Source organism: Prunus dulcis, chromosome 6 (assembly GCF_902201215.1).
Source record: "Prunus dulcis chromosome 6, ALMONDv2, whole genome shotgun sequence".
Classification (NCBI taxonomy): Eukaryota; Viridiplantae; Streptophyta; class Magnoliopsida; order Rosales; family Rosaceae; genus Prunus; species Prunus dulcis.
The window spans coordinates 20,758,720-20,783,869 of record NC_047655.1 but is presented as its reverse complement, the minus strand read 5'-3'; the positions used below and the strand labels follow the sequence as shown (position 1 = coordinate 20,783,869).

The 25,150-nt window shown below is 37.4% G+C and overlaps 1 protein-coding gene and 1 long non-coding RNA gene across 5 annotated transcripts; one reads left to right on the top strand and one right to left on the bottom strand.

Annotated features, from left to right (window-relative positions):
• The first annotated feature begins 5,025 nt into the window (after window positions 1-5,025).
• On the top strand, window positions 5,026-6,698 carry LOC117632530. The gene is made up of 2 exons (XR_004586482.1): window positions 5,026-5,578; window positions 6,566-6,698. It is a non-coding gene; the product is annotated as an uncharacterized LOC117632530 (long non-coding RNA).
• A 1,566-nt stretch (window positions 6,699-8,264) lies between these two features.
• Window positions 8,265-15,014, bottom strand: LOC117630795 (protein CROWDED NUCLEI 4). 4 transcript variants are annotated; one of them, XR_004586256.1, is made up of 9 exons: window positions 14,459-15,014; window positions 13,294-13,503; window positions 12,958-13,211; window positions 12,080-12,350; window positions 11,907-11,990; window positions 9,825-11,707; window positions 9,416-9,683; window positions 8,722-8,903; window positions 8,265-8,619 (listed from the first exon to the last, which is right to left on the bottom strand). XR_004586256.1 is itself a non-coding variant. In XM_034363575.1 (9 exons), the coding sequence occupies exons 2-9, from the start codon at window positions 14,663-14,665 to the stop codon at window positions 8,859-8,861; spliced, it is 3,222 nt and encodes a 1,073-aa protein (XP_034219466.1). In that variant the 5' UTR covers window positions 14,666-14,677; window positions 14,830-14,890; the 3' UTR covers window positions 8,289-8,858. The 4 variants fall into 4 exon arrangements, 2 of the variants coding, with proteins under 2 accessions (XP_034219466.1, XP_034219465.1); XR_004586257.1 differs by having other exon boundaries at window positions 8,265-8,672; window positions 8,771-8,903; window positions 14,459-14,890; XM_034363575.1 differs by having other exon boundaries at window positions 8,289-8,903; window positions 14,459-14,677; window positions 14,830-14,890.
• Between the last annotated feature and the right edge of the window lie 10,136 nt (window positions 15,015-25,150).

The window sequence follows — 25,150 nt, the reverse complement described above, 5'->3', positions numbered from 1 at the left end:
AGCGTGAGAAATCACACTAATCAAAATACAAAAAGCCGAAACCTCACATCATCAAATAAGTAATAAACCTCAAGGATGCAAAACAACTTCCCAATCAAATGATAATGTAAGAACAAAATCATACAGCTAGTACAGAGGCGTAGGGAAACTAGCCTTAGACAAAATACGCACCAGTGAAGGAGGAGGTCTACAGACCCAAACTTGATGGCTCACCCTCAAATTGGCTAAACTAGCAACAACATGGGCTACTTCATATGCTCTCATTGACACCCACTGCCACCTGACAGTAGAGAAAGAGCTAGTATGTCTCCAAATATCCTTCCCGTTTCTAATGGAGTTCCTCTCGGAAAACACACTCAATGACACCTTTGGCATCGCTTTCTATGATGATATTTCCTAGATTCAAAGTCTTGGGCAAAGAGACCCCTGCTAAATAGCCTCAGCCTCATCCTCCTTTGGGAATAACGAAAACCATAACAAACTTCACCCCTAATGAAATTACCTTTGGCATTACGCGCCACAATGCCAATACCGGTTTGCAAAGTCTACTTCTTCCAAGCTGCATCAACATTGTTCTTATATCCATACAGAATCGTCCGTAATGTCCAGACCTTCACTAGCGGTTTGAGAGGAAAGCGCCGCACTTTCATCTAGACTTGCTAAACTTTTTACATGACACACGGGGTACGCCCCTTGAAGAAAGCATCACATCTCTCCTTCCAAATCTCCCAACAAATAATCCCAACTAAACAAAGCATATATATCACCACCAGAATTGTTTATATTCAGCATTGTCCTTAGAGCAAGTCCAGCAGATGAAGTGGACTCGGGCTGGGGGGGGTTTGGGCGAAAAAATCACTTCCAGCAGGCCAGAGCCAGCCCGGGCGAGCGTGGGCCCCAGCAAAACGGGCAGGCCCGAAGTCGATTTCAGCCCGAAGGCCGGATCGAAGGTTGTAATTTTTTTCTAGCATATTATGGGTTCTTCTAATGAAAATGGAGGGGGCATGGAGCATGATGGAAGATGTTAGCTTGTGTGAGGCTTGGGTCCAAGTTAGTCATTGTCCAGTAACGGGCAATGAGATTAAATTTTCTCATATGTGGAAAAAAATTCATCAAGCATTTTGTGAAAGGGCAATTGGTTCTACACGTACAGAAATGGCATTATCCAGTAGGTGGAAAGTTCTTAATAAAGAGTTGGGAAAATGGAGAAATGCTTTAGCAAAAGCGATTGACAACCATCGAAGCGGAGAAAATCTTAGCAATGAGGTAAATTATTTGTCATTTTTCTTCTATTAATTTCTATGTCATATTAATTTTTATTTAAATGTTTCTTGCAATTTATATATTTTGTTAATATGTCTCTTTTTTTTTTTTAATACATGTTGCATTTTTTTATTATTTCTTTAATTTCCATTAGTTTTTTTTTTTTACATGTTGCATTGCCAATATTTTAAAAATTCTCTTGCATTTCCATTTCATTTTTTTTTTTTATAGATTATACAAGCACAAATGTGGTTTGGTGCTACCGGCCAAGGAAAAAAAAGTTTCAACCATACCCATTGTTGGGAGGTGGTGAAGACTTGTAAGAGATTCCAAATTATTCCAACCGGTCCGACGGTAGTCTTGAACGAGACTCCACTTCATGAGACGCCGGCATCGGATTCCCCTATGGATTCCCCGATGAGTCAAGACTCACCCATTGAAAATATTCCAAGGCCTATTGGGAGGAAGGCGGCGAAGGCGAAGAGAGGGAGTAATTCTAGCAAGAATGCATCTCAATTTTTGGAGGAACTTTCAAAGCACCAAGCCATGAGAATTGAAATGGACTTGAAACAACAAGAGCACGATATGGCTATTCAACTAGAATATGCAAAAGAAAGGGAGTATGTATGCAAAGAAAGGGAGTATGTACGCGAACAAAACATTGAAAAAAAAGATCGGGAAACCATGGCCATGGATACAAGCCATATGTCCCCTGAAACAAAACAATTTTGGAACCTAGAACGAAGGGATGTTATGAGACGAAGACTTTTTCGTGACGATGGACCTAGCAACACGGATTGGTTAAATGATGGAAACCATTAAAATAGTTTGTTTGCCTTTAATGTCTTAGTTTACTTGCCTTTGATTTCATTGTTTTTTTTTTTTTGTTTAATTCATGTACCTTTGATTTCATTGTATTTTTTGTTTTGTTTAATTCATGTATTTTATTTTATTATTAGTTGTATTGCTTTTCTTTTAGTCAATAAAGAAAATATTCAACAAAATTCCTTTTTATTCAAAACATTCCATACATAAAAAACAAACCACAACCAAAGCATAAAAAATAAAACAAACCCACAACCAAAGCATAAAAAAAAAACAACCCACAACCAAAGCATAATACAATAAAACAAACCACAACCAAAGCATAAAAAAAAAACAACCCACAACCAAAGCATAATACAATAAAACAAACCACAACCAAAGCATAAAAAATAAACAACCCACAACTAAAGCATAATAAAATAAAAACAACTTCTTCACTTCACTTTATTCACCTTCATTTCCTTCATTGCCTTTCACCGCCCATAAATGCTCCATCAAGTCAACTTGACGGTGTTCATGAATATAGGACGATTGCATCTCCGTGTAGCGATCAATCATACGGGGCATGAAACTACCGTCTCTAACCAACGGTTCATGCTGCACTGCTTCTCCATTTGGCCCCACTGGTTTTTCATAAATTTGTGTTAGGGCCGTGTCCATGGGATTTGGTTCATACACGTCATCAGCATCGTAATCATATTCATCTTCCACAATCATGTTATGGAGGATGATACAAGTCATCATTATACTCCTAAGCCCCTCCTCGTCAAATAGACGTGCCGCGCCCCTGATAATAGCCCACCTAGCTTGAAGGATACCAAAGCACCTCTCAACATCTTTTCTGTACCCCTCTTGATAGCGAGCAAAATTTTTTTGCTTATGGGATCGGGGATGTGGAATTGTTTTCACAAATGTTGTCCACCTCGGGTATATGCCATCAGCTAGATAATACCCGGTCTGGTAGATGGTATTGTTAATTTCATATGTGATATTTGGGGCTTCACCTCTCAAAACATCATTGAACACCGGGGATTGACCTAGGACATTCAAATCGTTTTGAGATCCGGCAACTCCGAAGAAGGCGTGCCAAACCCATGTATCAAAACCAGCAACTGCTTCTAGGATGATACTTTTCTGCCCTTTTCTATTTCCGTAGTCCCCTTGCCAAGCAGTTGGACAATTTTTCCACTGCCAGTGCATGCAGTCAATGCTACCAATCATGCCAGGAAATCCTCGAGACTCAGCTTTTTGGAGAAGCCTTTGCAGGTCCCTGGGCGTAGGTCTGCGGAGGTAGTCTCTGGTGTACAGAGTTTCCACTGCATCACAAAATCGCACCAAGCTCTCCAAAACAGTGGACTTCCCCATCCGAGCAATCTCATCCACCTGATCAGCAGATGACCCATACGCCAACATTCGTATCACAGCTGTGAACTTCTGCTCTGGAAGAAGTCCCAAATTTCCAAGCACAATTTCTCTTTTGAACAAAATATTCATCATAATTGCAAATATCATGCATGATTTTTTTGAACAAATGAGGTTGCATTCTATATCTCCCTCGAAAATGAACATCAGAGTACAGAGATTGTGGGATAAAATAATCTTCCATAAGATTCTTACCCCGGGAATGTCTATGTCTGTCCACATTTGGGCGACGGCCTTCTCGTGAACCACGGCGACCCTGGTTTTCTTCCTCCAGCAAAGCAACTGCTATGCCAAGTTGCTCATCTAGTTCTCTCTGCGCCCTTTTGCTTGCAGCTCGTCTACGCATTCTTTCTCTAGTTTCTCTCTCTTGCCTCTCCAAAACCTCTTCCATGTCTGCCATTGAGAATGGAGAATGAAATCTAAAATTTGAGAAATGGAAATGTAGAGAAGAATTGGTGTGGGAGGTATGAGCTGAACCTCTGATTTTATAGAAAAATGTACACATATAGATATGACACGTGGCGCAATCTTAGAGGGTGAAAATCTTATCTGAAATTTGAAATTCAAATGAAATTTCAAATTTCAAATTTATCTAAAATTTGAATTCCGAAATGTATCTGAAATTTGACATTTTGAATTTATTTTGAAATTTTTATCTGAAATTTGAAATTTATCTGAAATTTATCTGAAATTTGAAACCGAAAATCTTATCCGATATGAATAGTATTGACACGTAGGAACCCAAAAATCTTATCCGAAAATATTATCCAAATTAATTATTTCAGTAAACAAAATTGTGAAAAAAACAAAAAAAATGAATAGTAATTGCCATGGCAAGCCCCTAACTGCTGGAAATACATTTTGCTGGAGGGGACTAGGGCAGCCACTATTTACGTGAATAGTGGCTGCTCTAGGGCTAATCTTGCCATGGCAAAGGGCAACTGGTGGAAATGCTCTTATAGCAAGGAGCCAAGAATCAAAATTGGTAATAAGTCTTTCCTCCAGGTTATACAGCCTGAATACACACCGATCAATAATTGAGCTAACCATAGTTGGAATGGGCCGGACAATGTGTAGGCGTGGGGTGACAGGTAGCATGACCCATCAACCAGTTTTTGTTCCAAATACGAGTGCCTTCTCCATTTCCAATTTGCCACATAGCACATTCTTGTATGATTTTCCTTTCCTCCAAAAGACTGATCCAAGCCCAAGAAGGACGAGCCCCCCGTAAAGCATGGAATAAGTCACAATGTGGAAAATAACGGGCTTTAAGCACACGAGCCCCTGTCAGGGTTGCAGTATTGCCGCCAACACTGCTTAGCCAAAAGTGAGAGGTTAAAAGTCTCAGTGTCCGTGAACCCCATACCACCTTGCTGTTTAGGCAACCCAAGAGCCTCCCAACTCTTCCAATGTATTTTACTTCCAAATTCACCATCTCCCTACCAAAATCTGCCAAGGGCACCATTAATCATAGTGCAAATACTCTTAGGAAACTTAAAACACGACATGGTTAGCAGGGAACTGTGAGCGCAACCAATTTAATAAGCACCTCCCTTCCCGCCATAGATAGTAAGCCAATCTTCCATCCCTGTACTTTTTTTTGAAATTCTCTCTCCAATATAAGTAAGAGCTAGTCTTTTAGACCTCCCCACAAAGATGGTAATCCCAAGTAGATACCCGGATTGAGAGTTACATGTACCCTAAGAGCACGACCAATATCATGGGCCAGATAAGAAGGAGAATTAGCACTTAAGAAGAGAGAAGACTTATCATAGTTAACAACCACAGATAAAGGAGTCAGTGTACACACAACACATAACAAGCATCACCCACCGAGCATTAAACCTCATCATGTAGAGTGTTGCTTCCAAAAAATCCCACTCAACATTATCATATGCCTTGTTCATATCCAATTTCAACCCAAGCTCGCATTTCTTACCTTCCTTTAGTTTGAGGTAATGACATGCCTCATGAGCGACCAGAAGATTATCTTGTATTTGCCGATCGATAACACATTGGAGATGATAGTTGCTGCCCTCGCTGCCATGGCCTTCAGGAAACCATTATTGTGAGAGCCTCTAATATATATATAATTATTATAATTATTATTATTCATACTACATATTAATTATTTATTAATATGAATTTTTCTTATTTAAATATTTATTATGAAGATTTATATGTTATTAAATCTTAAGCCTAACAAGAGATTATCCCTTTAGTTGAAAGACGACACCATTCTTGTTATCCATGTGTAGAGACTTAGAATTGGTTTTAATCAAATCATCATTACCATGCCACCTTGCATGCTAGTAACAAGTGGTGTTGTGATATTATTGGCCAAAGGTGGATGACTTACATTATTCCCTCATCTTTCTGTTTTATCTTTTGTTAGTGGTATTGTGATATCATTGGCCAAAGGGGGATGAGTCACATTATTCCTTTACATTTTTATCTTATCTTTTTAGTGGTTTAAAATATTGTATATATAAATATTATTTGGGTGCATGCATATCCCTTATAGGGGAGAGAGAGAGAGAGAGAGAGAGAGAGAGAGAGAGAGAGAGAGAGAGAAACAAGATGAAGAGCATGTGTGTTTGTCTTGTAATATTTCATACTTATCATGGTGAGTGGGTTATGTAATATGTTCTAAAAGTTCTTATTTTGTGATAAATGTGAAAATCATGGGTTTATTGTATCTACAAATCTCTCTCTATTTTCAAATCAAGCATGTCTAATTTGTGCAATATTTCACACAATATATATTATTTGGAGTTTTTGTAAAGTATGTATTATTCATGGAACATGAGAACTTCAGTGACGGGGTATCCGAAGGATAAATGTACCAGACCCACATAGGGCAATGGGTCACGTACTGGGTACAATTTGTGAAGGATAACCAAGATATGAAGTAATGATGTGATATGATTTGGATTGTGTATCTTTTTATTATATTTTTCTAGAATGTGTAAAATGATATTGCTTTACTGGCATATTATATAATCTACTCACTGAGCGGTTGGCTTGCTCATCCCTCACCTATTTTGTTTTTCAGATCAATTAGTGGGCAAGACAAAGCAGAAACCACAGAAGTTGGATTAGTTTAGAGTGATAAACTTTTATTTATATCTTGTACACTTGTAAGATTATTATTATTATTTTATATAAAGGAAATGTATTTTAACCCATTTTTTTAGTCTTTCTATTTTATTTCATTCAGTTCACGCACCTTGATTCGAGAATATTCTTTATTCTCGGATCGGATCGTGACAATTATTCATGCTTTATGGGGTTGTCGTGAGGTGAAAAGGATTTGGAAATTTTCTTTTCTTCGTGACGTGATAAACATTTGGCATGAACCTACTTTTGCAAATCTTTGGTGCCATGTAATTACGTGGGCTTGAACTTTAACTTGGAGACTTTTGCTTACCTTTCTTGGTTTATTTGACTTGATCGAAATGCATGAATGCATGGCCAGAAAGGAGGTGACCCTAATGACTTGTGATATGCTACTGTGGGCAGTAGCATTGCTCATGTGATATGCTACTGCCCATCGTCTTTTAGTTGAATTTATCTCCACTAACATTGCTCATGTGCATACTCATTCTCCTTCATCTACTCATTGGTCCCCATGGTAAGTTGAAACTGAATGTGGATGGTTGCTTTGCTTGTAGTAATTTTGTTTGGAAACGTGGATTGAGACAGTTGTAAGAAATGTGCATGGAGATCTTATGGGTACTATTTCAGTCCCTATTATTGCTGTTTCTTAGCCAAAATTACTGAACTCTTAGAAATTCGAGAAGGCCTTCAGTTTGCATGGGAAGCTGGTTATGGTTTATTAGTGGTTGAGACAGATGCGAAGATTGCCATTAATGACATCGTCTCTAGCAATGAGGCCTTTGGGGTTACAGGGGGGATTATCAACGACATCCACATGTTATCTAAAAATTTTGATTCTCTTTCTTTTGTCTTCGTTCCTAGATTATGTAATACTGTGGCTAATAGACCTGCTAAGTTAGCTTTAGGTAGTGTGTCCACAGACATATGGCTTTAAGATGGTCTTTCACAGCTCAATGTGTTTCTTCAAGCTGACACTGATATTCTGGATTTGTCATGAGTTTTTGTTTGTAGACTTTATGGAGCGCTTGTCACTCTTTTTCTGTCTCAAGTTTTGTCTCATTGAGTTTTTCTGGATAAGATTTTAATGAGGCCACATTTGTTTACTCAAATCTGTAACATTTAATAATTTAAATGAAAATTTACTACTTTCTCTCAACAACCCAAAAAAAAAAAAAAAAAACTTGATTTGAGGGTCAAAACAGACTTCAACAAATTAAGGGGACTTTTTTTTTTTTGGTGTGCACATGTAACTTTAGATTAGTTGGCAAGGATACTGAGCCCATCTAAAATGAGATTACATTTATTTAGAGAGCTTAGAATATCACTTGTATAAAATAAATAAAATGTGCCTTTTAACCCTTCCACATTAGAGGCACATGGGCAAATAGGTTTTGACACATGACCAAGAAACCACGTGGATGATTTATCAATTTGGCCTATTAATTATGGGAGTAAAAAAAGTGAAAGCCCAATCGTAATCTCAATCTTTCCTTTCATAGAGTATTTTGATTATGCATCCAAGTGAGGGCCATCCTTATCCAGACACGTATTAAAGCCATCAAATTAAATATATCAATTTCTCATCTTTATAATAACTCTTGTTTTAGTGACGATTATATATTTTTCGACATAAGAAAACAGAAGCACACAACCAAACCTTCCTTGTCGGTTGATGCCTGGGACTTAAAAACATCACCAAGAAAGAAACAATATTTCACCAAGTAGCAACAGATAACCCATGATCATAACCAGAGACGAGGTCCCCCTATATAGTACAAATGCCACACAACACACTCCATGTTTGCCCTAAAATACGAACTCGAAAGAAAAATAGATCACATCTATCAACCAGAACAAACGAAAAAAAGGTAACATCAGAACCACCAAACATTCACAAATTTCACATAAGGACATAAGTAGCCCACTCCAAGATACAAGCCATCACAAGGGAGCCTCTTTAAAGTTGAGGACTTTCCGCAAAAGATGCACCTGAAGAAGATAGATCTCATCAGCAAGCTTGACTTTGCATTACTTCAATGTACCTTAACAAAATAAATAAAAAAGATACACGGTAAGGAATAAGAAAAATACTCTATTTGCATCTATTTCGACAGCCATGCAACAGACTAGAAGTACACACTATGAACAACCAGAGCTCTACTATTCTCTTTTGACTATGACAGCTTTGCAAAATCTAAAGCTTCTGTACACTTTCAAATATCATCATCTCACTGGGACTGCACATGCTTTGCGGATGTATCTTCGGCTTGAATCTGCATACACTTTCAGAATTAGAATTGATCCATACTAAACAATCAAAAGCACAACTTCAATGAGTAATAAAATTTTTATAAAAAAAAAAAAAGATAATCATGATAGCAGAGGTCTTCAACAATATTTGGGGCTCCTTTGGGAGTGATTCTAGGAGGGCCAGAATCGCTTAAGTGATTTTAAGCGATTCTGGGGAAAAACACCTCCATTGTGCTTCTCCAGAAAATCACTTAAAACCACTTAAAAGTGATAATATGGAGAAGTGATTCTCCATAGAAGTGATTATTTGCCTATCCATAATCACTCCCAAACGAGCCCTAAATCAGTAGGGCTAAACACTCATACTTATTGTTAACTGATGCAATCAATTCCAAGTCCTTTCTGGTGATACTAGCAACATTAACACTTTGAAATTGGAATGTATGCAAACACACAGTTACTAGGGAGAGGTAATACAAAACCTATCATAATGTATAACAGCAAGAATCCCATGCAAGAGACCATTAAAGATTACCTGACAGTGCTCAGTAACTTGTCCAACAGCTCCCTGGAAGACACCATTCTGTCCATGGTGTGCTTCTACAATAGAGTTCTGCGCCTCTAATTTGCCTTCATTGCCAAGACTGCCAGTTCCAGTTTCCTCAAAAATCACTTCGGAAACCTTTATGATTTTATCTACTATTAAAGCACTACCCTCTTCAGCGCCTTCACAAATTTGATCAGATGGCAATGGCATTGATATATTCTGATCCTCTAGTACTTTTTCCTGTGTTGACGCAATGCTGAAACCAAAATACATATATGACTCAGTTTAAATTTGCTCACAAATTCAAGTTAAATCAATAAGGAATTATCAAGATACCAATAACAGAAAATTGGCAAAACCCAATAAAGGATTCAAGTTCAGATAGTATGGGTTATACCAGTGGGTGTTGGCATATTCTGATGAGTTCACAGTGGCATCTTGTTGTTGCCTCCTTTTCTTAAGGTTCTGCCTGGGCTCAAGTAGTGGATCAAAACCGTCATTAGACAAAGATTTGTCAACTCTTCTTTTCCTTCCTCCCTGGTAGACTTGTTCAGAAATTAAGGGGGAACAACTTTCACCATCAAATTCCTTAATTTCAGATTGAGTGTGTGTTCCTTTTACAGTCTCACCAACAAAGGGAACCTCAACTATCACCTTCGGTTCACCAAAAGCATTCTGTCTCTTACTGAAAAATCTAGGTGAATTACCATTTCCCGTGTACCTATGCCCGTCATATTTACTTGATGTATCTACCTGTTCAGTTACGGTCAAACTTGTTTCCTCCCGAGAGATCACATGATTTTCTTCATATTCCGTTTGGTGCTTCTCAGGAGACTGTTTAAAAAGCAATTCCCTGCAGCGCTTCAACCATGAGAAACGAGCAGAACTAGAAGGAGAAAACCCTGATTTTAGCATTATTGATGAGTTGCTAATGTTGGCAACATTTTCTTCATTATGTGAATTATGATCAGCTTCTCGAACAGAAGTTAACTGCTTCAAATATCGCCTAGAAGTTTTCCGGCTGCGAGGCACCAAATCAGATTGTTGCATCTCAGACGCAGACGCACTATCTAAAGCAGCCTTCAAACTCTCCAATTCCTTCAGGTGTTGAATCTGACCAAGAATCTCTTCTCTATCTGCATGCAATAATTCCCTCTGTTCTTTCAATTTCTCTCTCTGGACCCTCAGTTCCTCGATTGAATTATTTAGCTCCGCCCATTCCCGATCCCTACGCTCACGATCCAAATTGATCTCTATTCTCTCAGTCTCAAGCCTTTTCCTTTCTAAAGCAACCTGTTCCCTCTCTTTTGCTGCTTCTTCCTTAAGAGAGTTAATATTCTGAAATTCATTTTTCTTTTCTTGCTCAAAGGCAATCTCCTTTTCCTTCAATGAACATTCTAACTCTTCATGCTTTTTATCAATACAGTTCTCCAATTCCCTCTTCCGCATCTCAATTTCAAGTAAGAAGTCTGCGCGTTCCTTCTGCATCTTGCCAAACCACTCAGAACGCTCATGAACCATCTTATTCATGAAGTCCTCTCGCTCACTAACAAGTAATTCAACATCACGCTTGTGCTGATCTCGCATTTCCTCCTTCTCCTGCCTTAGGTTATCATGCTCATCCTTGATAAACTTGGAAAACGCCAACCTCTCCTCTGCAACATGCTCTGCTTCCTTCCGTAGCTCTTCTCTCTTTTCATCAATTAATTCCCACTCGGATTCAAACTTTGCCTTCTCTACAGCCAACTTATCTGCCTCAGCCATCAGCTCTTGCTTTTGAGCCCTGACTAAATCTATCTCTTCTTTAAGTTTCATCTCTAGATCTGAAAGCTCACTTGTTTCAGTTTTCAAAACCTCAAACTTCTCCCTGGCACAATCAAGTTGTTTCCTTTTGTCTTCAAGTGAATCCAAGGAGCTCTGAAGCTCTACCTTCATTTTGATAATTTCTTCCTTTTCTCTTTGCAAAAGAACATTATTCAGCTCAAACTCCTTCTCAGCATCTCTCAAAGTTTTTTCTTTCTCATCAACCAGATTTGACATCTCTGCCACATCTTTCTCCCTATCCACCAATGTCCTCAATTGAACTTCCAAGTCATGCTCCCTTTCCTGCAGTAGGTCGTCTCGTTGATTGAGATCCACTTCCCTCAACTCCCAAGCTCGCCTCTTGGCTTCAATTTCATCTTCAAACAGTTTTCGCTTCACGTCCAGCTCCGAATCAAATTCAGACTTCTTTTTTCTTAACTCAACTTCATGGCTTGCTAAGGCTTTCCTAATCTCATCCTGGATAATCCATCCGCATAAAGATTGGGGACAAGAAAGAGTTAAACAGATACTGAGTCAATAGTATAACAGTCCACATAAGGCATTTCATAAACCTTCTTGTCAAATAGATCAAAATAAAATCATTCACAATTGACTAAAAACTAGTGTACAGTTGACATCTTAATTCAAAACGAAAAAGACAAGATTAAACACTCACAGATTCCTTGCTCACAAGTTTCTCCTGCAAAACAAGTATCTCTTGCTCTTTTTTGTTCAACAAAGCTTCTCTTCTTGTTAAAGCCTGCAAACACTCAAAACAGAACCACATTAGTGAAGCTTTCAACTAACCAAATCAACATCCAGATGGGGAAAAAACAGAGCAATGCGAACCTCCTCTCTATTAACAAGGGAAGCCTCAGTCAGCTCCAGATTTAATTTCCCATCATCTAGGGCTCTACGCTCCTTCTCGATATTCGCTTTTACGTCTTCTAACTCTTTTTCAAGTCGATTCAGTTCCTGAGATCGACCAAATATGAAATCCTCCCTTTGGTTAAGCAGGGCTTGTGCATCAAGTAATCTATCTTGTTCTTGCTGCAGGGTTTTCTGCCTTTCACATAAAGATTGTCTCTCAAGGCTTATCTCCTTCTCTTTTGTATCACAACTACAAAATCAAAAGAACAAGAAAATCAACAAACTCTCCAAAAAAATTCTTACTGGCCTTATAGATCATTGGGGCAACTTTTAGCCAACTTGTGACTATTTCATGTATGGAAACACAGAGAAGTGTTCAACTGAGGGACTTAAATTGAAGGATACGTCGGGGACAATACATATAATAATAGGAGTTGCACAACTGATCAATAATTCAATGAAGTGACCCCAGCCCTTGAATGCATTGCCCCACTTGTCCCTCGTTTAAGCCCCTCAAATGAGAACTTCTCTGGAAATACATTATTTAACATTGTTGCGAGACAGTCAAGGAAGGCATAACGTAAAACCCTGAAGAAAGTGAGTGTGCTACTGGACATATTGAAAGGAAAAATAAAATAAAATCCTTGTTTGGTACCCTTCCCAAACTACTATGGGTTGTATTGTGTCAAGAATACACCACACAAGTAGAGAACAGTTCATTAAATCTCATGGGATAGAATGTTCTGGGTAGGATTTTAATCTGGCCCCTAGACTTGGGTTATGCTGACATTAGGTTTTGACAGATAAAGTAAAACTGAGAATATGGTGATCAATATTGCAAAAATAACTGCACATACTCTGTCTTGAAGGACAAAATGTTTCTCCTAAGATCATCTTCACGTGCTTCAACTTCTTGCATCTTTCTTTCAGCGACACGGTGAAAACGACTAGCTTCTGCTTGCAAAGATTCTGCTACATGCATCTTGGCCTCAGCCTCAGTGAATTTCTTCTGAGCACCCTCCACCAGATTCCGTGCTTCTGCCAATTTACTCTCAGCAGCAACCTTTGTTTCAGCAGATTCTGCACGCATCTCATGCATTGACTTCTCAATCTACATATCCAAACAAAAAATGTTATGATGACATGCGAAGAAAAGGGATGCCTACTTCAAAGAGTCTCAATTGAAAACTTACACTGGATATACACTCTTCCTTGACTCCTACTACCTTCTTTAGGCACTCCTCCCGTTTCCTTGCTTCAGCCAAAGCAGATACATATGCAGCTTGATCACGCTTGTGCAAAAGTTCAGCTGTCTCATTAGAGGCTTTAACTTCTTCACACTTGGAAGCTAACTCCTTTCTTTCCATTATGAGAAGACCCATGTGGTGTTGGTGATCAAAAATCTAAATTAAGCTAACCTGGTCAGCGGAATACCAAATAGAGAAATTTGCTACTACACACTTCATGGGAAATATATGAACTATTCAAGTTTATCACTTCAAAAAATATCAGGGCAACACTCCGAAAAGAACACCAGAGCAAAAGAAACAACAAACAAACAGGGCTCAATACAGACAGCATGGGTACTAAAGACCCCAACTAAATCATTAAGCAGCAACGAACCAACAGAGGGAGGGGAGCATCAAACACGAGAAGAAAAAAAGGCAAAGAACAAAAGATAAAAAGTAGAGGAATGGTTGTAGTTATATTGAAGAACAATGTCTTGAAAGCAATGTTGAATAGATATGTTCCAAGAAACAAAATTTTTCTTCATTCATTATAATGGTTCTTTGTGACATGGGTAGAAAAGGATAGAACTTAATAAAGATGGAAACCATGCACTTATGCCATTCCTTATTCAGGATAACACAGAACTGATTTCTTATTTGGATCAATCAAAACGCATTATATACATACGAACCAGTCCAAATGCATTCACTTATGCCATTTCTTATTCGAGACCAATCAAAATTCATTATAAAGGATTTTAAAAAATTGTTACTATTTCATTTATCTATCTCCAGCGCAACACCACAAACTTAAAAACTCCGCCAGACAGATAATCAAAGCGAACAGAAAGAGTAACAAGAAATGCAGCACGGTGATCTATATTTTCTTTTGCTCTTAATTGGGCATATTGAAAATCTGAAACTTCAATTCCATTATTTTGTAAATGCTACATTCAAGCAAGAAATTCCTCCAACAAATTATATTAAAAATATTCCAAGAAAAGAATTCCATTAAAGAAAAACACACTACTGGAAACACCCAAAAGTAAAAGAAACAAGTACAGGGCAGAATTTGAAAATCAAATTTGAAAATCAAAATTCAAATTACAAAGAGAGAAAAAGAAACTACCTCAGCTTCAAGCTTAGCAATATAGGCAATGAGCGCAGCCTTGTCCCTTCGTTTAATCGACTCCTCATCAAAGCCAGCCTCTTTAAGACGCTTCCAGATCGCTTCATCACTGAAAGGGCTCTGCAGAATCCTAGCGCCTGGTGTAATCGACAGAGCTCTCCCGGAAACCGGAGTCCTAGCGAACAGTTCCGACTGCGGACTCGCCATAACGACGTCGGATCAGCAGTTCAGAACCGCGACGAAACCCTAGATTCTCTCTCAGTACCCCTTTTTCTCGTTGCTTTACCAGTATTGATCTGGCACTCTTCGTTTTCTTGCTTTTTCTTTCTTTAACTTTCTCTCTCTCTCAGTCTCTCTCAAGCTTTTTTGGAGCTCTTCGTCTCTGAGGTGAGAGTGAGGGCCACTGAGTCTGCTTTTGGGTCTTTGTCTCGTGCGTTGAAGCTTCTTTACTGTTTGGACTGAGTTGGGCGAGTTTTTGTATGGTAGGAAGAACCGACGTCGTTTTGGGGTTTGGTAAAGTAAGTCTGGGTTTTTAAAGCAATTAAAGCCGCCTTTTAATTCTGCGTTTAGCGGCACAGATTAAAATTTAATTGAAAATTAATTTTGTGATTGTGAGACTTTATGAGGGGATCCCACTCCCCACGAACACACCCGCATTCTTCAATGGATGTTACCGGAGTCAACCCTCCACGTCATCAATATGTTAAAAGGATATTTAATTTCGACGAAATAAATTACATAATGCCAGCCAATTAAATTACTATTCTTCGAAATTTTTTTTTTCCTAATCTATATATATATAAAGTAAAAAATAGATAAGGACGAAACATTCAAAATACCAGAAAATGCTCTTAATTAATTCAAACATTAAGAATTAAAATTATTAATTAAATGAGAATAATATGATAAATTCAATTTACTTTTTTTTTATATTAAAAACAAAATCAAATAATAGGTCCTACTTTTATGAAACATAACTACTCATATTATCCTTTTCTTAATTCTAAAAATAAAATAAAAAATAAAAAATAAAACCAATTGGCACACACTCACGCATGTGCCAAGGAGCTAGTTGGCTATTATTTGAGATGGAAAGATTATCATTATTCTACAATCCACTTTTAAATATTTTGGTTTACGTAGAAATACAAAGATAGACTTTACCCTTTTTTTTTCTTTTTTCTTTTTTCTTTTTTCAAACTTTCAAATTAATTATGGCATGTTTACTTACTATAAATGGAGAAAGCCATGAATCAAGAAATTTGTCACGTTTACTTACAAGTAATGGAATCATAAGAAAGGAAATGATTTTCATTAGAGTGTTGTGAAACGAACCCTAAAATTAACTGAGTACACCTTATTACCAACGTATTTATTGAATTACTAATTTACCCTAACATAAAATAACCAAAAAGAATATATTAAATTGTGAAACAAATCTAATTTTAATAAGTACATACTACTCACCATATTCAACCCTAACCATTTTAATATATTGAATTGTGAAAAAAAATAAAATAAAATAAGGTTTTGTTAGCACTGTTTGACCATGTGTATGATTAAGCTCATCATTTTACCTATTATATCGATATTTCTCCTATTTTTAATATCAGTATTGAGAGGTTGTGTCATGAAGAATGGGACAATATTCTCTTGTTAGGCAATAACCAATCAATCAACATAATTGATTAAGTAGATTAATAGGCGGAAGGTATAATCTTGATTAACAACAGTCTCATGTAGCAAAAGACATATAATCAAGGTTACCTTCTTCATTTGTTTCTTCTGCAATTTTTCATGATTTTTCTTTTCTGAGCGTTGGATACATCCTTTTTGGAAATATTTCATAGGCAAACTAAACCAGTAGGCCCTCTTTGCTTTAACTTGGAACTCATTATACTTCTCAACTCAAAGAATTTTTGGTTTCTAACTGCTATGTCCCATTTCCTATGCCTCTCTACAATACTTTTCAACTTCTCATCACAAATAGGGCTCGTTTGGTACATATGACTGTCTTGGCATGGACTATGCTTAGGGACTGGCTTGGCTTAGCTTGGCTTGGTCTAAGTTGGATAACACTTATCTTGCGTTTGGTGTATGCTTGGACTAGGACTATAATTTTTTTTTATTTTTTTAAAAATATCTATATATATGTATATATGTGTTTTATAATATATATAATATATATATATATGTATATATACATACATATAATATATATGTATATACATGTATATAAGTATATTATAATAATATTATATATTTTAAATAATATAAACGTACATACATATATATAAGTGTATATAGGTGTATATATGTATATTATAATATACATGGGTATAATACATATACATATATTTATATATATGTATGTATATTATAATATATAATATATATGGGTATGTTATAATAATAATAATAATATACGTGTATATACATGTATATACATATATTATATATGTATGTATATATACATATACATTATATATATTATAAAATACATATACATTATATATATTATAAAATACATATGTATATATAATATATAATATATGTATATATATTATATATTATAATATACATATATATATGTATATACATGCATATAATATACATATACATACATATATATGTATATTATAATAGATAATATATATATATATGGGTATGTTATAATAATAATATACATGTCTATACGTGCATATATGTATATTATAATATATATACATATAGTATAAATATATAATGTATATGTGTATATACGCGTGTATATGTATATTATAATACATACATGGGTATAATATATATACACATATATGTATATATACTTATATATATATACATGTATGCTATTTTTATAATATTAATATGCATGTGTATATGGGTATATATATATATATATATATACATGTATGCTATTTTTATAATATTAATATGTATGTGTATATGGGTATATTATAATAATAATATATGTGTATATATCTATATATCTATATGTATTTATATATTATATATGTATATATGTGTTTATATATATGTATATACGTGTATATATGTACATTAATATATAATATAATATATATTACATATATACATGTATACATGTATGCTATTATTATAATAATAATATATGTGTATATATCTATATGTATTTATATATATTATATGTATATATGTGTTTATATATATACATGTATATGGTATATACATGTATATATGTACATTATAGTATATGACAGGACCCGAATCAAATTCCGCTTTGGAATTCGAGTCGAACCCTTTGTGTGTCCGACACTTGGCAAAGGTCGGGCACAAAAGACCTATTTGCCCTTTTTCTTAAAAATTTGACTTTGACTTCTACCGAAAATTTCAGCAGAGTCTCCCCTATATTTAATTCAATCCCAAAATTTCCACCTGTCAAACAAGCATAAATATCCAACAACCAACAACCAGCACTTTAATAAACTTGTCAAAATTTCCATTCCCTCTCTAGGGCAATATATCAGAGCAATTTTGATAGCTTACGGATCACTTAATTGTTTTACATACCAACACTTTTAATCCAGAAGGCGCGGACGTCAAGATGGCCCGGTGGTGGATGTCTTGTGCACGCTACAGCCTGGGGGCGCAAAACAGTTGAAAGTGTGAGTGGACCAAAAATAAAGGTTCATAAAATATCTAAGAATTTACTAACCCCCGGCGTAAAAATAAGGAAATAAATATAAACACGTATTCTGCATTTAAAGCATACTAAACTCAAGGCATTATATGTAAATCATATTCGAACTCGATACTTCTCGCATAAAAACAATGAAATCAAATACAGTTGAGTAAGACTGAATATCTAAACTATCTTGGAAACATATGAAAATCAACGCAGTTACATATTTATAGAAATATATGCAATCGCTTTCAAGAGCAATAAAACTTGCACGAAAGCATTGAAATCCAATTTGCATAAAAGTACTGAAATCAAACCTGCAATAAAGCAATGTACTCAAAACTTGAATTAAAGCACTGCAATTAATCAAAACTACCACTCGGATGTACCCCTGTAATTCCGTCAATTCCCCTGGTAGGTTCGGCGACACACAGTCTATCCGAGCCGCAAATCCTGGCAGGATACAGGGGACTATAGTTAGCCTGATTCGCTGGCAGGTCTCGGTGACACAAAGTCAACTCGAGCCGCTCTGGCAGGATTCAAGGGACTGTAGTCAGCCTGATCCGCAATCCTGGCAGGTCTCGGGGACATGAAGTCAGCCGAGCCGCAAATCCTGGCAGGTCTCCGGACACCAAGTCTGCCGAGCCGCAAATCCTGGCACTCACAATCCGAGCGTCCCCGAAACTCGTGAGGCAATGTCAAGTGCACTGACAGAACTGTAAATAGATTGGATGTCCGTAGACATCGGTCCATCTGAGGGTAATCACCAAAAACTGGGTACATGGTGGTTTGAAAATAACTATTTTTAGAAAAGTCTGATCAATAACTGAAGTCTAAAATTATGCTGCTATCTCATCTGCTATAAGCCTCAAACTCTGTTTTCTATAACTGTCTAGTATGTGCAAGTAAGCAACATAGAATTATAGAAATATTACTGCACTAATCATGCTCGGAAACATTTAATAAAACTTATTCAAAATCAAATAATGAAATTTACTCATATAAACTCATTTATAAAAACTTATTTATATAAAATTAATATAAAATCATTTATGAAAGAAAATCCACTCACTCCTGGTCCGTGCTCGCTAGACCTCCTGACGGTCTCTCCTGCGGGCCTGTCTGGTCCCGGGTGCCTTGGTTAACCATCATGAATGTTTAATTAATAAAACTGCTCGGTATAACTTTTTAAGTAAAACCCTGACCCCCGACTTCTAGAAGTGCGTGCATTAACTTTAAAGTCATTTTCCTGCCCACTTAGGCATTTCAGATATTTACAATCGTCTGAAAAGACTCGAGACTTCATTAAGTGATAAACTTCCACATTGGTCGAAACGGAATCCTGTGGGGACAACGACCTCCAATGACCAATCTGAGAATTCCTTTAAGTTCCTCACGTTTAAGGAACCATATCCTGCAAGTTTGGTCTGAAACTGACGATCGGTTTGACCACGATCGTGAAATAATACAATTTCCAAACCCTAGCCCCAGGGTTCGCGATTTCGGAGTATCCGTGTAATAACCCAAAACAAAATATATAAAAAGAAATAAAATATCTAAAAAGTATGATTCATATCTTCTAGCAAAAAGATAATTTTGCCATCGCATTATTTAATAGGGAAAAAGTTGACTCTTTGATCGGGAAAGAATTTGGTGATTCCGCTTACGCTGTTGCGTAGAGCACGGCGAAACGGGTCCGTTGACACGGAGTAGACTCGAATCGGAGTCGTAACGAAGAAAATATGATCAAAATACCGCGAAGGGCAAAATGATAATTTGGTCAAAAAGTCAGATTCTTATCCCTTCCTTCCTTCTCTCTCCTCATTTCTCTCTCCTCCCGATTCGCGCGACCAGCCGACCTTCCTCTCTTCTTCACGTCGCCATAGCCGCCACACTTGGAGCCGATCTCCGCCGTTGGTACCAAACGAACCACCACTCGACCGCCATCATTTCCTGACCCGCCGCCGCCCTTGCCGTGGCCAGAGCTCGCCGAAAAACGCCATTTTTGCCGGTTTTCTAGTTTGAACTTTGAGCTCCTCGTTCTCCCTCAATTCTCCACCAAATCGATCGAGTAAGGTATGGTTTCTCAGCTATTTTTCGTGTTCTAGCTGATGGATGTATGGGTTTCGATCGATTTTAGCTCTAGAGCGTTCGATTTTCAACTTGAAAATTGGCAGAAACTTCGGCCGACGTGATCGTCAGTTTTCGGTCACTTTTTGGGGTATGTCCAAGAACAAAAGTGACTCCAAATGGGGTGTTTTACCTAGGATAGGAGTTTAGAGTCTTGGTTCCGAGATTTTCCGACGAACCAAAATCGCTTTGGACAACCGAATCTGCCCGCGCGTGTGGCGGCGCATGGGCGATGGTGGTGAAGTAATTATGTGTAGTTTTGCAATCATCGTGTCGTCATGAGCGCGTAGGATTTCGTGGATCTCGATTCGGAGTCCGTTTGAGCCCCGAACGGATTTTCCATATCGCGCTATCCTTGGGTGCAGTGTCGTCGAATCGTTGGATCGCACTCAATTTTGGATATGTTGTACTACATGATTCCAGGATCGTGTAGGAATCGACGGATTGCGAATTGGAGTCCCGGATACTCCGAAATCGCGAACCCTGGGGCTAGGGTTTGGATTTTAAGCGATAGCGCGATTTTGGCCAATCTGACCGTCCGTTTCGGACCAAACTCGCAGAACATGGTTCCTTCTCTATGAGGAACCTTCAGAGAAGCCCAGATTGGCCAACTGAGACCGTGGACCCACGGGGTCCCGGATCGGCCGATCTGGTGGTTTATCGCTTAGCTAAGCGTCGGGTTTTAACTGTTTGAAAGGCTAATGTGGGCATAGGAGTAACTTGAAATGAGTACACGTATTTCTAGGAGCCGGGGGCAGGGTGTTTAGTTTAAATTCTTTTTATTCAGCAGTTTATTAATTTAATATTCATGGTTAATCAGGCACCAGAGGTCCGATCGACCCACAGGAGGGACCTTCGAAGGGTCCAGCTAGCTCTGATACCAGTGAGTGGACTTTCTTTCATAAAGGCTTTTATATAAATAAGTTATATAGATGATTTCTATAAATAAGATTTCATAAGTGATTTTATATTGATTTTATATAAATAAGTTTTTATAAATGAGTTTATCTGAATAAATTCCAGTATTTGATCTTGAATAAGTGTTATTGCATGTGTTCCGACCATGAGTTGTAGCGTAAAATAACTTTACTTTTATATTACTCAGTTGAGCAGCAGACTTGAGATTTGTGATACAGAAATTGCAGCTTAACTCAGATTTATCAGATTACAGAGAATTATCAGGTTTTTCTAAAATAGTTATTTTAGAACCACCATGTACCCGCCTTTTTATTTGGTGATTACCCTCAGACGGACCGATGTCTACGGACATCCAGTCTGTTTACAGTTCAGTCAGTGCACTTGACTGCCTGAGTTTCGGGGACGCTCGGACCGTGAGTGCCAGGATTTGCGGCTCGGCAGACTTGGTGTCCCGAGACCTGCCAGGATTGCGGCTCGGCTGACTCTGTGTCCCCGAGACCTGCCAGGATTGCGGATCAGGCTGACTACGGTCCACTGTATCTGCCAGAGCGGCTCGAGTCGACTTGGTGTCATCGAGACCTGCCGGCGGATCAGGCTGATCATAGTCCCCTGATTTTGCCAGTTTGCGGCTCGGGTAGACTGCGTGACGCCCGAGACCTGCCAGGGGAATTGACGGATATGACAGGGGTACAAATAGGTGGTAGTTTCAAATGATTTTGAGCTTTCTTTTGTCCAATTATGACTTTCAGTTATTTTACACCAGTTTCTTTGATATCCGCGCATTTATATCTTTATATAATTGTTCAGTTTTACGAATCTATATACATAAGATTATATATATATATATATTCAGATGAATACCTTATATTAAACACAGGTGAACTTTAGCTTTACTTATTAAGTTATTTTTACTATGGGGGTTATTATGATTTTAAACTGTTTTCAAGAATCTTATGTTTGGTCCACTCACATTTTCAACCTGCTTTTTCGCCTCCATGCCGTAAAAGTGCGTAGGATCCACCACCGGGCCATTCATAGCTTCCGCGCCACCAACTAAGGTAGAGTTTTGTGGAAAAATCCTTGAAACCCTGTAAACTTTAGAAAATGCTCTGATATCTCGTTTTAGTGGAAAATTGGAGCTGGTGAATACTTGGTTATTCTATTCTGGCAGTTGGTGTGGATATTTATGATTGTTTGACAGGTGGGAAAATTTGGGTTTAGTCAAAATACAGAGGAGACTCTGCCGAATTTTCGGCAGAAGTCCAAGAGAAGTTTTCATAGTAACTGTAACAGGAAGGGTAAAATGGTCATTTGTGCCCGACAGTTGCCAGATGTCGGACATACACAGGACTTGGTTCGAATTCCAAAGTGGAATTGGGATCGGGTCCTGTCAATCCGGGACTCCGATTCACGATTCGTCAAATCCTACTCGATTCTGAAATTATCTGAAACAACATATCCAAAATTGAGCGCGATCCAACGGTTCGGTAATATTGAACCCGGAAATCGCACAATATGAAAAATCCGTTCGGGGCTCAAACGGAATCCAAATTGAGATCCGTGAAATCCTACGCGCTCGTGACAACATAAGGATCGCAACAAGACACAGTGCCACTGCACCACCCTCGTCCACGCGCCCCAGCACTAGCCGGCAGCGATGGGTGTCTAAAGCGATTTCGGCTCGCCGGAAAAACTTCAAACCCCGGCTCCAAACTCCTACCCTAGGTAAAACACCATATTTGGAGCCACTTTTGTTCTTGGACCTACCCCAAAAAGTGACTGGAAGTGGCCAAAAATAGAGGCCGAAAATCGGCTGAAACTTCAAGTTCAAAAATCCGATAGCTACACTACCAATCCATCTAATCCGACCCAACAGGCAGCTAGAACAGCTCGAGAGGTTCAAGATCCATACCTGAGTCGACGGAAATGGTGGCCGAAGGAGGGAGATCGGAGGCCTTGAAGTTTCGGTGAGTTCCCGTCGTTCTTTCGCAGTTTCCGGCCAGCACAGGTCGTCGACTGGCGAGGGATCGGTCGGAAAATGTTGGGGACTCGACGGCGGTTCCATTGCCATCGGTCCCGTGGCCGGTGGTGCCCTGAGGCTGCGCCAGCAAGCTCTGGAAGGCGGCGGGCCGTTTTTGCGCGAGAGAGAGAGGCTGGCTGGTTTTATAGATCCAACTTTGAGATATTTACGGTTATGCCACTGTGACTCTTTTGACCATAACTCTCTCGTTACAACTCCGATTCGGGTCCACTACGTGTCTATGAACTCATTTCAACGTGCTCTACGCAATGGCACAAGCGGAATTGTCAAATTCCTTCTCGATCAAAAAGTCACATTTTTCTTAATAAAATATTACGAGGGCAAAATCGTCTTTTCGCAAAATAATATATTCCTTATTTATGAATTTTTGGTTTGGGATATTACAGTATATGTGTATGTTGTAATAATAATAATAATAATAATAATAATAATTAAACCTTTAATTAATGCTAACTATTTTTATATTATTTTTTAATAGAGATTGATCAACTTAAAAAGAGTTATAGCATTTATGACTCCCTAAACTAGAGAGTATGATTGGAGTTAAAATTTTATAAAGAGCTCCAAAAATAGCTTTTAAATATTTTTAGCTAAATTTTAACTAAAAAAATGGAGAGCATGATTGTAGATGCTCTTATCATATTCCCTTTATGTGTCTTCCCATTACATATATAAGAGGATCTACAATGAACTTTCTAAATCACCTCCTTAGATAAATTTTAGGGAGGAATTGAAAAATACAACTCCAACCATACTCCCTATCAACCACCTAAAATAGGGAGACCTCTAGGAGCCCTTAAATCTAAGGAGAGATAAAGAATTCTTAGTGACTCCCTATAATTTAATGCTACTTTGTTTTATGCATATTTTAAACTTTTAATTAATACTAACTTTTTTTTGTTTTTGTTTATAGAGATGGATCAATTATATTGAATTAAAAAATTATTATAGTATTTAAGACTCCCTAAACTATGGAGTATGATTGGAATTCAAATTGTATAGAGAGCTCATAAAATAACTTTTTTTGTGTTTTAATTTTTAGCTAAATTTTAACTAAAAACTAGGAAGCATGATTGTAGATGCTATAAGTAAACTTGTATATAAGGTAATTAAGGAACTGGAATTGAATAAACTATTATCCCCTAATTGATTCCATTCTTGATGTTTAGGGTATTTGACTACGAATTTTAACGTGGAACTGATATAATGTTTGATTCGTTTGTGTGAATAAACGCATGAGAAGTTAGAAATTAGAATTATTCCAATACCCATTTGTTAGTAAACATGGGAGAAGCAAGAATTGGAATCATTACAATACCAATGTGATCCTTAATCTTTTGGTCCACCCATCAATTTATTACATCTCGTCGCATTCCATCAACACATTTGTCAAAAAATTGGTCACTTGATGACACACAACCAACTCTAAAGGGTGTTTTTCATCAAAATACAACATATCAACCTAAAAGAAAACATAAATATCGTGTACTATGCTCAGTCATCCCTATGATGGAATTCTAGAGTTAAATCCAAAATGGAGAGTAGATGCCTTATTGAGCAAGCAATATGAATTTTATTTTGTCTCCTTTGTGGATGACTATATTCAGATAAAAATAACCCTTTAAAGTTGTTAACGTGACCAATTTTAAAGAAAAGTTTAATAGAATGCGACAATATGAACATATTGATGCTTAGAACAAAAGATAAGAGTCATATTAATGAAAAGGTTCAAGGACCGCCGATGACAAAAATCATTTTTAATGAATTAAGGGAGTAAAGACCTCTATACATTATTACTTCATTCTGAAGTAATAAAATCCTCCAACCGTACTCTATAGCACAAGTTCCTGGAATGTTTTTATGAACTTTCAAATTAAACTTTGTTGACTTATGTGACAATTTGAAAAGATTTATTTGCTACTTGAATAATTTTTGCTTCAAC